The following is a 15448-nucleotide window of genomic DNA, read 5'->3' as shown; positions in this document are numbered from 1 at the left end:
TTAGCAGCATTTCTTTCCCTGGTTGTGCTTCCACCCTGTTATGTATGCATAGCAGGGTGAGACTTGCCCAGAGAGTTGTGAATGTATTTTTTTCTGTAACTCCATCCAATCCACTGAAAAGCACAGCCAATTGTAATTCATCCGTCGTGACACATTGACAGGAGAGCATTCATTCAACTGCGTCCCAAAAACAACGACAAAAATGAGACTGCCAATCCCCTGAAGGGAGATTAAAAAAATGCAAAATCTGTTTGAACACGCCATGAAATATCCATGTGCTAATCTCATGTGAGACAAGACAAGTTGGGTGTGTTTGTGACAAACGTTCGAGACAAAAGGGCTATCGGCTGGCCAGGTTATTAAATATTGACAGCATGACTTCATGCTTGGCGTATACATAGAGCAGACGTTGACTGCTGCAAGCCGGTACAAGAAATAAAACAGCTACACTGCAAATGCCTAAAACAGTACTGTAACTTGCATGGATTTGAATTGTCTCTGTACTGCTCACAGCCACTGGAGTGCATGGTTGGGGGGGTTGCTCTGATATGTTGTGATCAACACTCAGTCTCAGTTAAACAAACGATACAAGGAATGCAAAAAAAAAAAAAAGGAGGCTCACCTTTCCTCTGAAAGTGTACAAACAGTCACAGCAGACACAAGGGAGACAAAGAGAAGCCCAAAACTCCAGACACACTCCCGCGCTGCACTTTTCGCAGCACACACAGGAGCCTGACGTCACGCCACGTCAAAACATGCCATGTTTGACGTGTGTGTGTGTGTGTGTGTGTGACAGCATCGGGGAGTTAAAGGAGAAGAATAAAAGCAAACAAGACAGGCACAGCGAGGGGCAGCCCGCAGGTTTGTTTACACCGAGCTAGCCAGCACAGCTAGTTCGCTAACAAGAGAAACCACAACAAACTCCTCAACTACCCTCGTGTTTCTTCTGACAGCCTCCTCTGGTTAAACGTCTATATTAAGACCGCACGGACGGACCAAAACGTGGGGTGGAAAAATAAATAAAAGCAAGAAAATAATGATTTTTTTCCCCACACCCTCTCTAATCTCCCGACGCTGTGCTAACAGCTAGCACTCGTAAAGTACCAAAACGAGCTAAAGTGTCCGAAACAATACACAACGCGACATCGTCAAAACACAGAGTTGTAATTGTGTTCACCTCGACGGCGTGTTGAAGGGAATCTCCGTTGTGTGATGGCAGTTCGTCAGAGAGTTGTAACCGTGGATCCGCTCTGCTTCACTCTCTGTTGTTCTCTTACGACAGACAGCACTCGGAGACGTCTGCTGCGCCGGGGGGGGGGTGTAAACGTGTGACGTCACCCTCACGAGAGGCAGGTAGCCAATCACGTGGAGGGTAGTCTCAGTAGAGCGGACCAATCGTTGTCCACCCGGAAGAGAAAATGACTCAATTGTTTTTTGTCGTTTTCATTCACTGAATCGCTCGTGAAACTTATGGAGAAAACAGAAGTGCAACTTTGAAAATGAAAATTTGAGGTGGGGGAAAAAAAGAATAAACGTTTTACATGAAAACATTTTATTCAGTTATTAGATGACAGCTGGCGCTCCATTGTAAATTAATTGTATTTTTTGAATCCTCATCCTTTTCATTCTTTTAACTCACTTTATGCTGAAAAAAATGCATCTATCAACCTTCCAGATGAGCGACTGTAATTACAATTTTTAAGCCACTAGTTTAGCACACTAACGACAAAATTGAAGCAAACAACATAAAAGTACATGAAAATGTGAATTCTATTGACTTATTCGATAATAGCTGGCTAATTCTCATAAATGTTACTGCTAATTAAATTTTTTTTAAAGCCTCTTAGTTAGCACAATGACAAAAATGGATGTAAACATCCCCCTCAAATCCAATGAAACATTAAAAAGTACATGTCATTGGCACACTTGAAAGTTCAGACTATAGGGCAACACGGTGTGTGAGTGGTTAATACATCTGCCTCACCGGTTTTGGGTTCAAATTTCATCTGTGGCCTTCTTGTGTGGTTTTCACATTCCCATGCATGCTCGGCTGATTGAAGACTCAAAATTATCTAAATAACTTCGATTGACAGGTGACCACCTCTCGGCGGAAGTCGGCTGACATAGGCTCCAGCTCGCCCACAACCCCCAATGAGGGCAAACGATAGAGAAAGTGTTCGGCTATGTTACAAAATGTTGTTTATTGTGTCGATTAGGTGTCCAGTGGCTTTCCAATTAGACGCGCATCCATAGGCGTCCCCACCCAGACTTCACAGGGCAAGCTGTGCTGCTTGACTGTGAATTGCATTGTTGCGCATAAACTATTTTTGGGTGATGAGTGTGTCGACTGATTTAGTTTCGCCAGGCTGGTTAATCTCGTCCAACACCAAACAAGTTAAACCACATTTGCAACAGAAATACTAGTTTAATATTCTTGAGTAGATAAAACCCAGTTATCACAGCATGCATCACATATCTAATCTCAAGTGTCCTATTTTAACATTGTTATAACGACACTTTTCTTGACCTTCATTTGTTTGTGTAACAAACATTTCTGATTGCACCAGAGCTAATCCCACAGCTGAAATACTTCTTTGTGTGTATGAATGTGGACTAGTTGGGGGAATGTGACCATTTAGCTAATCCGTTTGAACCGTACCGACCGGATGATAAATAAATATACAACGCAGGCCTTGGCTGGATGGATGGTGAAGAGATTGTGTGAATAATTAACACACGCAGTCCCAAAAGTGTTCATGTTCTTTAAAACCTTGCTAAATAGATACAGTATAAGAGTGGACGATGCCTTCGTCCACTCTTACTGTCGCACGCTTTACTTGCTATTAGTACTTGACACCATATTAGGCCTGCAACTGCTTTAGAACCGGCGTCTGTGCTCACTTTTAATTCACTTTCATGGCGGCTGCCCACACGACAGCTTCATTAATAGATGTAATTGGTAGTGATGGTGCTTAACATTCATTTAGCAGCTCCAGTGAGCTCAACCTTGAACAGTGCTTCTGCCTAAAGATGCTGATCGGGTAACAAAAAACCCAAAAAACAAACAAAACAAAAACAAAGGTCAGAAATAATAGACATGATCTTTTGCGCTATATATGTGGAGGTTCCACTTAAACACAACATGGCCGTTGAGAAGCCCTGTGCGCCGAATCCGAACGATTAGTGTGCGAGGGAGCGAGAAACATGACAGCGTTAACGGCTACAATTAGGATAAGAAGTGGCGTGGACGTGGGAATTAACCTTTCAATTTCAAGTTCACCTTACACATCTACGCGAGACGTGTTGAACAAAAAGTAGACCTTACCGGGAAAAAAATGCAAATGGTTAAGCTTCACACATGAGCCCATTTGCATGAAGATAATCATATGGATGGGAATCTGAAATAAGGAATGCACGGGAGATGTCAAATTTGCATTGCCTCAGTGCCAAGCCAATAGTGATTATTTTGGATGCATTTAACCCAGATAAGAGACAAGAAGAGTCGGTAAATGTTTCATGGGAGACCTGAATAGAATTTGTGGCGTCACCAAAGCAGATGGCAGTCAACTGAGACAGATTAGGCACTTTCACTTGTCTAATCTTGTACCGGAGGGAAGCGTCACTTGCTTGAGCACGTGGCAAACACTTTTGCCACACATACTTCAACACAGAATACCAACAGTGTCCCGAAATCAAACGTCTCATTCAGGGACGGCGGTGTGGCCGCTTAGCGAGAACAACACATGAAAAGAAAGACATGCCGTGGTGCGTACAATCCAATTAGTGGCCAGAAGCCAAAAGTAATGGGATTAATAGTGAGGTCATCGCACAGGTACGCTCAGACGTGCGCCATTATTTAAGGTTTTTGGCCGGAGTGGTTCGTCGTACCGGTAAATCTGCTCTTGCCATATATGGGGTGAATAACATGAGCAAATATGTTTGAGGAGTCCTGGTGATTCAGAGCACCTTGTTACATTTTAAACAATGACTGGCAGAACAAGAAACAAGGCGTCGTTGTCCAAAGACTGGTTTATCAAAAGAATATGTATAAAACATACAAAACAGGAAATGAAAACAGTAATAAAATATATACTTTCTCTTATGATCTAATTTTCTTTTAAAGTAGCTCATAATAAATTGCAGTCCGTTCTGTTCTGTCTTTTTTTTTTTTTTTTTTTTTGTCACACACATTAATTTCTCCAGTCTTTTGTCATCAATTGACCGGACTGAATTATTTTCTAGCAATTCCTTTCCGCCACAGGCAAGCACGATCTATTTTGGAAACAAGATGGCGAAGGGCCCAACGGAAGACATCCGGGTCAAGCTCGGATTGACTGTTCATTTTGCATTCGCGGGCGTGGAGGAGAGCGTCCAGGAGAGCGTCGACGAGAGCGTCTCTCGGCGCGGCTTCATCAATCTCGCTAATGGAGCTTTTTTAGCCCTTTGGCGCCTCTCTCTCCGGCGAAGGTCACGCCCGGCCGTGGCAAGACGGCCGCAACCGGGCGAGCCTCATTAGCCGCTGTCGCTCGCTCACTCGTCGGGTCGCGGGAGCGGCGAGCACGCCGGGAATTGTGCGAGTAACACAGAGACAAATGGACTGTTTAATGAAGTGTCTCTTTTTTGTAATAGTATTTCTACGCCTAACTGTGCCTTGAAGAACGACTCCCCTCCAATCCTTCACAAGCGATTCCTCGGTCTCGCAATATCGGGAACGCGCGTCAGCACATTCACTCCCGCAGGCCAGAATCAAAGGGGATGATGATCCAAAGTGTGTGTGCACGTGTGTGTGTGTGTGTGTGTGTGTGTGTGTGAGAGAGAGAGAGAGAGAGTCACTTTTAAATAGTCTCTATTATTTAGCTGTATTTTTTTTTTTCCATTGGAGTCATGTGTGTTCCTTGTTTTCAGGATCCAGTTGTTCCGCCTGCTTAATTCTTCTCCTTCAGTCGGCCGTCAGGGTTTGGGTCAGGAAAGCAGGACGGGATGTTGCGATGACCGAGTTGTGAGCACATCTGCCGGTTGACTCCAAATGAAAGACCCTGAACCAAACCCTGAACCGCTTGCTCCTCCCGCGTTGTTATTTGCAGACGAACTGATCGACCAGCGTGGTGCAGCGCTTGCACTTGACGTAGCAGCACCAGTGGAACTTGCAGTGGCAGCGCTCATGCTTGTACGTCTTGAACTGGTCGTAGCCCCGGCCGCAGCACATCAGCTCGCAGCCGTCCATGCCCTCCGACGTCTTGTTGCACAGGCGGCCCTGGGTGCCCAGCGAGCCCGTGGTCTCGTTGTGGAGGCAGTAGTCCGGGCTGGGGTCTATGTAGACCAGGTCCTCCGGGGTGGGGGGGTTGAAGCGCTTGTCCACCTGCTCCAGTTTGCCCTGAATTGGACAAAGACAGATGAATTTCTGTTTTTTTTTTTTTAGACCACTGCTGGTCTGGTTACCTTGCGTCCGATGCGCATGGCCGCGGCGCTGTCGTACTTCTCCTTAAGGAACTCGCCCACGCGCCGGAAATCGGCCAGCTGGAGCCAGCACGTCTTCAGACTGCACGAACCCGACACGCCATGACACTTGCAGGCCACGTTGGCGAGGTTGTACACCGCCTAGAAGATTCAGTCAGATCACATACATTCTCATATTCTAAGCTAAAAAAAAATAAGTGAGAAAAAAAAAGTTTCTGTTGTGTTGGATGCCACAATACTGCCCTCTTGTGGAGCCAGTTTGTAACTACACTGTTCCAACTCATGTAAACGCCAATCTCTTTGTGTGTTAACAGTGCTGGCCCAAGCCTTTATGGGGACCTAAGAAGAATTTGAACCCACTTTCATTTTGCCTTCTAATAGAAAGTTTTGTCAGAGTCTTACCTAAGCATCTTGTGCGCAGGGTTACATGCACCAAAAGAAAGAAAATACAGAACAGGAAATACAAGGAGATTTATGGTGCTATCTGCAGTGGACTTTAGGGGCGAGTCTGACCAGACCTCTTGCATTAACCCCCCGGTGCACCCCTGAAAGGCACACACGCATCATACCAAGGAGATCACTCATCATGCTTTGTGTTCTTTTTTGCGTTTGCCGCACACATAAAACTCTCTGTGTTCTTTATACGGGACTCACATCACTGCCTGTCCTCTCCTCGGGTTGCCTGATCCCAATTACCTTTTCCCCTCTGTTAACCTCTGAACCCTGACCCCACCCCCACCCCCTCTGCAATCCCGCTCCTGTTGCCCCCTCTTCTTTCCTACCCAGCAGGTATAGCACTCGCCACCCTGCAATCCCGCCATCCAACCTCTCTGACCCCGCTTTTGGACAAACAATGACATTTTGTCAGGCCTGTTGTTTTATATGTTGACTTCAATGGAGGTGAGACAATGTGTGTTTGTTTCCAAGGTGTATTATTAAAAATACAGATCTTCTTTGGACATGACACTATAAGTCGCTCCATGTTTTTCCAAAAACATGATGTCAGGTATGCTTAGTTGTTATCTCCCCCCCCCCCCCCCCCCACCCCCATATACGAGCTCATGCTGTGTGTGTTATAAGCATCACACTGTGCTCTTTGGTGGGACACGCCTGCTGGGCTCACTGACACGGTCAGTCATCCATGATGGAGACACGGTCTTGTCAGGAACAATAGGTCAGGAGCCGTGCGTGTGTGTGTGTAGGGACGAAACAGTATACGTCCCTCCTTGTTTTGACTTCCTAAACTTACGGTGGTGCTATGTTAATGTAAGTAGTTGATGGAAGGACAGTTGCGTGCACGTGCACGGCTGACAACGAGGCGCTCTAAAGCAACCATGCGAGCGGCTTCTCTGAAGGAATGGGAGGTGTTCGAGGTGTAGGCATAGCTGTGCAGATAACTGCGTGTCGCAATTGCACAGGTTCGACCAGAGGAATCAAACCTGAGGACTGCCGGTCACCCCTGTTCACTTTGAGGAAACCACTTTAATGTAACTTATTGCAACAAGTTGAGCTTCAAATCTATTATGGATTTTCTACATTGTCACGCTTCAAAGTGTCTCAGAGGGAAAAAGGGGGATTTATCCGCTCTGCTTGCAAAATTGATTCACTTGCACGCATCAAACATAATGACTTTTATTATTTTTTTTGTTTACGACTATTTAGTTTTTCCTCTTTTTTCCTCACTCAGACAAAGATGAAGCGCTCGTCTTTTAGCGATAGCGGGCGTCATTGTTTGAGTTTGCTACAAAAAAATCCTGGCGATGAAAGACAAATGTGTTCTCAGGGGAGGTTTTGGGAGTTTAGGCTGAGAATGTACATTGCAGTGTGTGTGTGTGTGTGTGTGTGTGTGTGTGTGAGACAAGTGTTGCCTCATTTGATTTGTGTCAAACAGAGACAGTGAGCCCCGGTCTGTGTGTGTGCGAGTCTTTGAGAGTCGGGGGAGTGTGACGGAGGTCCATCGCTCACCCTGCGTCTCTGTCTGCAGATGCTTGTAACACACGCACACACAAACACACGCGCGCACACACACACACACACACACATACACACACACACGTTGTCTGCCTTTGTGCACAAGTCAAATGAAGCTAAACGCTCAGACACACTGATAGCGGCACGCCCCTGTCACCTCCACACAAAAGCGCCGTGGTTTGCCTTGTTCAACCGAGCGGGACAAATACCGCTCAGGACAAACCACTGTGTCGGCCCAAAGAAAAAAAAGCGAGTCTTCCTCGCCTTTCCCCCACCCGCCCCCCCCTCTCCTGTGTTTCATCTCTCTTCCATTCGAATGGACAGGAAACAATGCAAGAGGAAAACGTGTGCGTGTGTGTACAGCATCTCTCCGACACTTTCTTCCAGCCCCAGTGGGACCCTCGCGGCAGAAACGCGAGCTCGCCAGGCCCTGACCCTTGACGTCAGCCACACACACACACACACACACACAAGACCAGGCTCACTGTCTCTCGCACAAATCAAAAGTGAGGGGACACGTGCACGCATTAAACGCACTCGGGCCTCTTGTCTTGTAAACAGCTTGGACAAACACATTCTCCTCCTGCTCCGTCCAACAGAAACCGGCAAATGGACCTTTTACGAGGCTGTGTGTGTGTCGGTGGATGTGGAGCCTAATCAAAGGTGAAAGGTTCCTTTTAGGGCCTTCTCAAACAACTCTCATTGTACCTTGAAAACCTTGAAAATGAGTCAAATATTCTCATCAATGTCTCCATGCTAACAAAAGTGGACAACATATTGTCTTGCTGCAATCGTGTTAGTGATAGGTGATTATCGATTATTAATGCCGATATTCGGCATTTTGACGGATATCAGCATCGGCCTTTTTTAAAAAAAAAAATCCTACGACTGATAAGAGACCAGGGAACTATTTCAATTGTCTTCTTTTTTTTTTTTTTTTTTCCTTTTGAAGAGATGCTGCTGACCATGGGAACTCCCAGCACATTTGGTTTTTGTTTGAACATAAAACAAAGATGAGTGAAAGATTAATATTTCAGTTATATATAACTTTGAGACAACTTTATTTACAGTCCCAAAAAAAAAGAAAAACTCAGGGAGCTATTTGTTTTAAGTTTTCATTTCACTTTCTAAGACATGCTGCTTAGCGTGGGAGCTCCTTGATGTCTCCAGTCTAAGATTTAAAAAAAAAAAAAAAAAAAAAACTTGAATATGTTGCAAATCTGAAAGGCATATATGCTTATAAGCATTTAAACAAAGTCCCAGAGTGTGTATTATTTAACATTGACGCCAATATTTTCCCTTTTACTGCAAATGAATATCGGCCTCCTTGACTACTAATAATCGGTATCGTCCCTGAAAAAACAAGCATATCGGTCTATCTCTTATCTAGTATGTGTGTTAGCTACCCTGCTGGAATGCACATTGACCGGGTGACCTAGCCAGACTCCAAGGGCGTTAGCAGTTCGAACCATTTGGACCTTCCCAATAAATAACCTTGACAAACACACACACACACACACACACAAAATGCCGCCAGGTCAGGCGGTCGGGGGCCACCTTGACTCACCCACACATTCCTGACTGAGAAGGAGAGGACACTCCAGATGTCTAAACTTGAGCGCCACGTGTGACTAAATTGCGGGAAATGTCATTTTTCAGTACCTGTCGTCCCGCTTCGTTGTTCTGCAGGTTCATCAGAGTGCGCGAGTGCTCGGCCGAGCCGCGGGGGAAGTTCTTCTCGCGCTCCCGGGCGTCCACGAACTCGCGGGCGAAGCGGTAGCCGTAGTGCACGTTGTCGCCGCAGCCGCCCCACAGCCAGTCGCGGGGCAGGTCCCGGGGCCGCCCCGCCCGGCTGCAGCCGCACGTGGACAGCTCGCCCTCGCGGCACGCCCGGCTGATGGCGTTGACCACGCCGGCGGCGCTGATGGCGTAGGTGAAGGCCGTTTCCCTGGAGCCTGGAGGAGTGCCAGCGAGAACATTAGGTTTAACATTAAACCTGTGCTGTCGTGCGTGCGTGTGTGTGTGTGTGTGTGTGTGTTGACAGGAAACAGGCAGCTACCTCACACCCTGCACAAGTCAACAATAGACAATAGTGTGTTGGAGGTGCAAACTCTGGTTAAGTTCAAGAACAGTCACGGGGGGGTTGGGGGGGATACCCTTCGAGTTCACGCGCGCCAGGGGAAGCACGGGTGATATAATACAGACTTGAGAATATACTGTACATTGAGACGGACCTAGCTCCTCTGTAAGCTGCAGTAATATTCGTCATTCTTCGCAGAGGATAAAGAATATATGCCTGTGAGTATTGTTATATTATTTTGGTCAATAACAATTTGTTTTTTTTTTTAAGATGATTAATGACAACTTTGATGTGCTGAATGAATTTCGAACCAAGGCCACGTTTTTGTTGACATATACAGGTGTTTTCGCTTTAGAGGTTCAAATAAACGGCGGTTCATGCCCCGAATGAACGTAGCATTCAATTTACAGGTACTTACTTTTATTAATGTCCACTATTCAATTTAGAGTCAGCAAAGTTTGTAACATTTGATGAATAAACTGTTAACAACTTGGCATAAAAACAAGACCTGAACAAAAGAAAGGGATGTCATTTTCAGATTCAGCGATGGAAAATGGTCTTAAATCAGTTAAAAAAAAAAAAAAAAAAAAAAACTTTTTTGTAACCCGGTGTTATCTATCAACATATGTTGCTCCACTGTCTGCGTTCAAATATTCAATATTGCTTTGGCCCAGCGAATAGGTGCAATTTTCAGCAAATAACGGAGGATAGTGATGCATGAACATGATGTTAAACTTTTTGTTTATTAACGCGGGGACTTCCACAGCCAAACTTTACGGCCCCTTGCTTTGTTGGTGCTGTAACAGTAAAGAGTCTCCTCCTCCTCATCACCTCAGCAGAGCATATTAAAGATTCCCAGACCACATTTTGGAATACACAACACGAGTCCCGCATGTCCCATTCAGTGGATTTAATACACAAAACTGCTTGGGATGGCTACTGGAAAGCCAAGGGGTTAAGTGCTGTGAAACCAAGCAATTTACATGAGAACAGCAAACAGCCTGCTGCTACTTTTTGTTCAACTTCACACTTTCGGCCCTTTTTAGAAGCAGTGCTTAAGGTATGTTGTGTTTGATAGGCCAATGTTAAACGTGTCATTTACTGTTTGTGTGTCATTTTTAAGCCAAGTATGCACATCGTAGAATACAATGTATACATTTACATAAGTGTGCTTTGAAGTATCTGTTTTTCATTTTATATTAGCAATGTCATGTCAAATCTGAACCAATGTCATTTTAAAGCCACTTGAGTGAATATGGTCAATTGTTTATCGGAATAATTGTTTATTATTATTCTTGGGTTGTTGCCTAGCACTCCTGAATTCGGTGAGGTAATACTATTTAGAGTATTCTGTGCTGCTATACTAATGTTAAAATCCTCCTTTGTTTTTTCTTATACATTCCAACAATAAATTATCGCTGTTCTTGGACACTCGTGAATTAATAAATTCATCTTTTTCCGTATTCAGTGTTGCTATCTTTCTATGTTTTTTTTTTTTTTTTTTTTTTGTGTGCGCAAGTTATGATGCTTCGGCCGTTTCGGTGCAGCGTGCAATCCACACACGCGCGCGCACTCGCAGCGGACGCGCAGGTATGCGCGCGTGGACGCGGCGCGCGTATCATTAAGAGCGCCGCCCGCATGGTGGCTTCATTGCAGACTTCAAATAGGCCAGCTCCGGATCTGCCGGCTCGGTGTCAGCTCATCGGCGCATTTCAAAAGAGCGTCGCCGGGGACAATGGAGCGCCTCACACCTCCATTTTAGAGGTGGACGTAGACGGACTGTCAATAGAGACAGAGAAGGGACGGAGACGGCGACCGGCTTGCACCTCGTCTGCTTGCCTCCCAGCGGATTTGACACGTACTTGTCGATGAGAGCGTTCCCACATCCCCGCTGGGAATTAGACGCGCGGGGACCGTGGTCCGACATTTTTTTTTGGGGGTTTTCATGATTACAGTCGAGCCAGCAGACGCTTTCACGCTTGGTTGCTGCTCAATTGTCTGCAATTTGTTTACTCAACTTACAATGGCAGTGAATTGTTGTTGTTGTTGTTTGTGTGTGTGTGTGTAGATATTGCTACTGCAGTAATAATTATTTGATTTATCAGCAAACCTCATCGTAAAACATTCATGCAGTATTTGCTGAATTTATTTTTTAAGTGAGAAACATTTTATTCATTCCTCTTCGTCTTATTCTGCTGTATGAGTGACAACAGGTGGATACACATTTATTGTACCTTTAACAAAGATGCATTTGTAATTACAAACTAATAGTTTTGGGGAAAATGTGGTGAAATTGGGGAATTATTATCTCTCATTCCCAACTGGTGTGCATCAATGAACGCATCTGCTTGGTTTAGTTCCTGGCACTAAATTAGGAACATTTCAAAGTTAAAAAAAAAAAAATTATTGATAAAGCTGCAATTGAAAACAGATACTTAACCTCTCATACGCCAACCCTGAATTATTCTAAGCTGTGTACTCTAAACCTGGAATAGACCCTTAAATTGACCCTGAATCTCAACTATTCATCTTAAGAAGACAACCCCCCCCCCCCCTCCCCCCCAAACACGGGATCTTGTTCACCCAATCCCGATCAGCTGAAAATGACGCGATCGGATCGGGACGACTCTCTCCGGCATCCCCGACCGTTACCGATTTGCATGACGCGCCCGAAGACGGACGTGTTGTCCACCGTGCTGCAGTTCCACCTCCTCTGCCTGAACTGGTACTGGCACTCCTTGATGCCGGTCTTGGCTCCGTCTCCGATGTACATCATGTGGTCCTGGTACAGCTGGCACAGCTTCCTCTGACCCTGCGGAAAAAGACCCCCCCCCAAAAAATACAATTAAATCAATGAAAGGCTGTCAGAATCGGCACACGGGGACAGCGGTGATGATTGCAAACGATTAAACGAAAGTTACCTGGGAGAGTCCGGACAGCTGACTGCAGAGAGGCTGCGCTCCGATGATGTACATATCCGGCCTCTGGATGGGGGTCAGCGCCATTGACCTGAGACAAGCCCGATAATGATTATTTCCGGTGCAGTTAATGCATCATTCGAAAGATTTTGAGCGCGTGAAAGGTCAAGATGAGGTCAAAACGACAATGTTTGGTTGAGCACCTTCTCCGCTCGGCAGCTAGCCACTCGGGTTACCTGGTGGCGGACATCATTGTTAGCCAGGTGAACTTAACCGGCACATTCCGCGCCCCCAGGGGAACACGGACCACATTTGCTTTGTAAGTCAAGAACAAGTGTGGACATTTGAAGGGCCAATAGGGGGCCGAGCAGCAGCCCCCTAGCTCGGGCCATTTGGGGCTCCCTGAGGGTAAATATTGTGACAGAGCCTTCACATTTGGTCTGACGAAAAGTGCCCCCCTCCCCACCTTAATAAAAACAAAAACACTCACAAACAGGCAGTGCACATTTTGTCATTGGGCTACGAAAGAAAAGTGTGCGTAAAGAGGAGGACATCGTGCGTAAAACTCGTGCGTAATGCTCTCACTCTAATCCGTACATGACAAGACCTGTTTTCACTCATCAAACACTATTTATTGGAGCTGTAAAAGTGCAATAAAACGCACACAAAAGAGTTTCTCACCACCACGAGTTGGCGTCCACCGCCGACAACTGCGAGGATCCGGTGAGGAGGGCGACCAGCAGCAGGAACAAGTGCCGGACCCCGCCGCCCTGCCGTCTACGCACGGGTTCGGTGCGGTTCATGGTGCGCCGCCCGGTTGCGGGGAAAGTGCTCCGCTGTTGAGACACGTGCACGGCTTTGATTCGACTGGGTTCGTCTTGGAAAGTTGTCCGGCAAGCACAATAATAATAATAAAAAAAAAAGCCCGATAAGTCCAGGGCGACCCTGCAAGCCTAAAATAGAAGCATCGAGTGAGAGAGGGCAGGGGTCGATACTGAAACAAAACAAAGCAAACAAACAAATCTGCGGAGCCTGATTCGCAAAAAGTCCAAACAGAACGTGCGTAAAATCAAGCTGCTTTTACGCATTAAAAAGCGCGCTAGTCGCAGAAAGTATTCAAAATAAGAACGACATACACGACAAAAAAGCAGCAATGTGGCAAGTGCGATGTCGTTGTCTTGAAGGGAGATAAAAAAAAAACAAAAAAAAAAAAACAAACAAACACACACCAAAAAAAAAAACGCTAATAGGCCCATGAACCAACAAAGCGACAGATCCATGCACGTCCTGTCCCTCTGCGGCCACTTCGTTTCTGCCTCGCTCTCTCTCTCTCTCTCTCTCTCTCTCTCACCCCCTATTCACCTCTGAACTAACCCCCTCCCGCCCCTCCCTGTCCGATTGCCACCCTCCTCCCCTCCCAGTTTTACGACCTGGCGTTGCGCGAGATTGGATGCAAAGTGGAACGCGGGTTTGAATATTTCAAGCTGTTTTGGGGCTCGGAATTCCGCTCTTTTCCTGAGTTTTCCTTGCTCCAAGTTGCACCCTTCTTTTGTCCATTGAAGATTTATATTAAAATCTGAACAACCTTTATCACAAATTGCGTGGGTAAAAGTGAAAAAAAAAACCGTGCAACCACACACACACACACGCACACACACACAATGCAAAAAGTGTGTCCACCTTCTTCTACATTTGAATTTAATGCGTTAATGCGTTTTCACTACAAAGCTCATTTTTACAAACACACTGTATGATAATAACACACACACACACACACACACACACACACACACACACAGGTACGCAGGGCATTGTGGGGAATGGGGCTGTGTGTGTTACTATGACGACATCGCCACCACCTGGAGGAACATGAATATTTTGCATTGTACATTGTTGTACCTCACACTGTGCTGGATTTTCTATCCCACAATTAAAAGACAATGCTGGTTTTCTGACTAATTAAAAGTTCCGCGCTCCGGTTTGTGATTAAGCGCTATAGAAATGAACTTGACTTGACTAAATGGCAGCTGCAATCAGTCTCGTGAATGAATGCATGACTCATCAAATGTACTCTTTTAAGACAATATAAAATCATCGTTTTATCCCTTGAAGGCATTTTGGATAATGCAGAGCTGCTTTTGGTGACCTGTAATGCTCGCTGGAAAGCGTAAGGGGGCGCAGTCGAGCCACGCTGCTGCAACCCACCACAGCAGACGAGGGGGGGAGGGAGAGGGTCAGGACTCGGGAGAGCAACTTGGGCCATGTGAGAGAAATATATAAAAAAATAAAATAAAACAGGAGGAGTAGGAGGGGAAACAAAAGGGCGGATGAGAGATGCCAAGAGATGTGAGAGAAAGGACTCGTACCCGGAGGTGACGAGCAATCGCCATGCAACAGGGAGCAATGCCGTGAAGGGAAAAAAAGAAAGAAAAAAAGGCCAACAGCTCCTCTGCGGATTAAGCAGCGGCATCACACAGTCAACGGTGCACAGCATTGTGTTGACCGCCGGTGACCTGACTGCGAGGACGAGGACCTGCAAAACGCTTCGAGTGGATATTTCCACTTGCAAAACGTGGCCCGAGAGTCCAATCCCACCTTTTACAGATGCATCTGGTCACCTAGTAAATATCTTCCAAGAAGCAAAAGCTATAAAACCACTAACGGCTAATGAAGGAAGACCGGGCTGTAAACGCAATGTTTTTATTTACACGCAACGTCTTCCTGTTACTTGGGAACTTGCCCCCACCAAACCCCAATCTCTGAGCCGCTCTGAGAGGTGAAAGGTCAGCGTGTGTTGTAAAGCGGTGACCCTGGAGATTCTGGGGGATTTGGGATACCTTCCGGAAAGCGTTCGGTCCCGCAGATGTCGGGTGGCGGCGCACTCGCAATACGTTGGTCTATGTTTCCGATTCTGTGTTCATATAGCAGACGAGATAACTAGATAAAGACGGAAAGAAAAAAAAAAACGGCTTCAAGCTATTTATCGCCACTCCCAATTGAAGCTCAAAGCAAACATAAAGAG

The 15448-nt window shown here is 45.9% G+C and overlaps 1 protein-coding gene across 1 annotated transcript in view; it reads right to left on the bottom strand.

The window, feature by feature from the left end:
• Positions 1-3486: 3486 nt before the first annotated feature.
• Positions 3487-15448, bottom strand: part of wnt5b (wingless-type MMTV integration site family, member 5b) — a 44152-nt gene continuing 32190 nt past the window's right edge. The window contains exons 2-7 of the mRNA XM_061667648.1: positions 13108-13262; positions 12430-12517; positions 12161-12320; positions 9091-9383; positions 5440-5598; positions 3487-5374 (exon numbers count right to left, since the gene is read on the bottom strand). Coding sequence (XP_061523632.1) covers positions 5075-5374; positions 5440-5598; positions 9091-9383; positions 12161-12320; positions 12430-12517; positions 13108-13229 — 1122 coding nt within the window. The 5' untranslated portion in view covers positions 13230-13262 and the 3' untranslated portion in view covers positions 3487-5074. The remainder of the gene's footprint in view (positions 5375-5439; positions 5599-9090; positions 9384-12160; positions 12321-12429; positions 12518-13107; positions 13263-15448) is intronic.

The sequence above is a fragment of the Phycodurus eques genome, chromosome 22 (genome assembly GCF_024500275.1).
Source record: "Phycodurus eques isolate BA_2022a chromosome 22, UOR_Pequ_1.1, whole genome shotgun sequence".
NCBI lineage: Eukaryota > Metazoa > Chordata > Actinopteri > Syngnathiformes > Syngnathidae > Phycodurus > Phycodurus eques.
The sequence above is the reverse complement of the archived record's forward strand: the minus strand, read 5'-3'. Positions and strand labels throughout refer to the sequence as shown.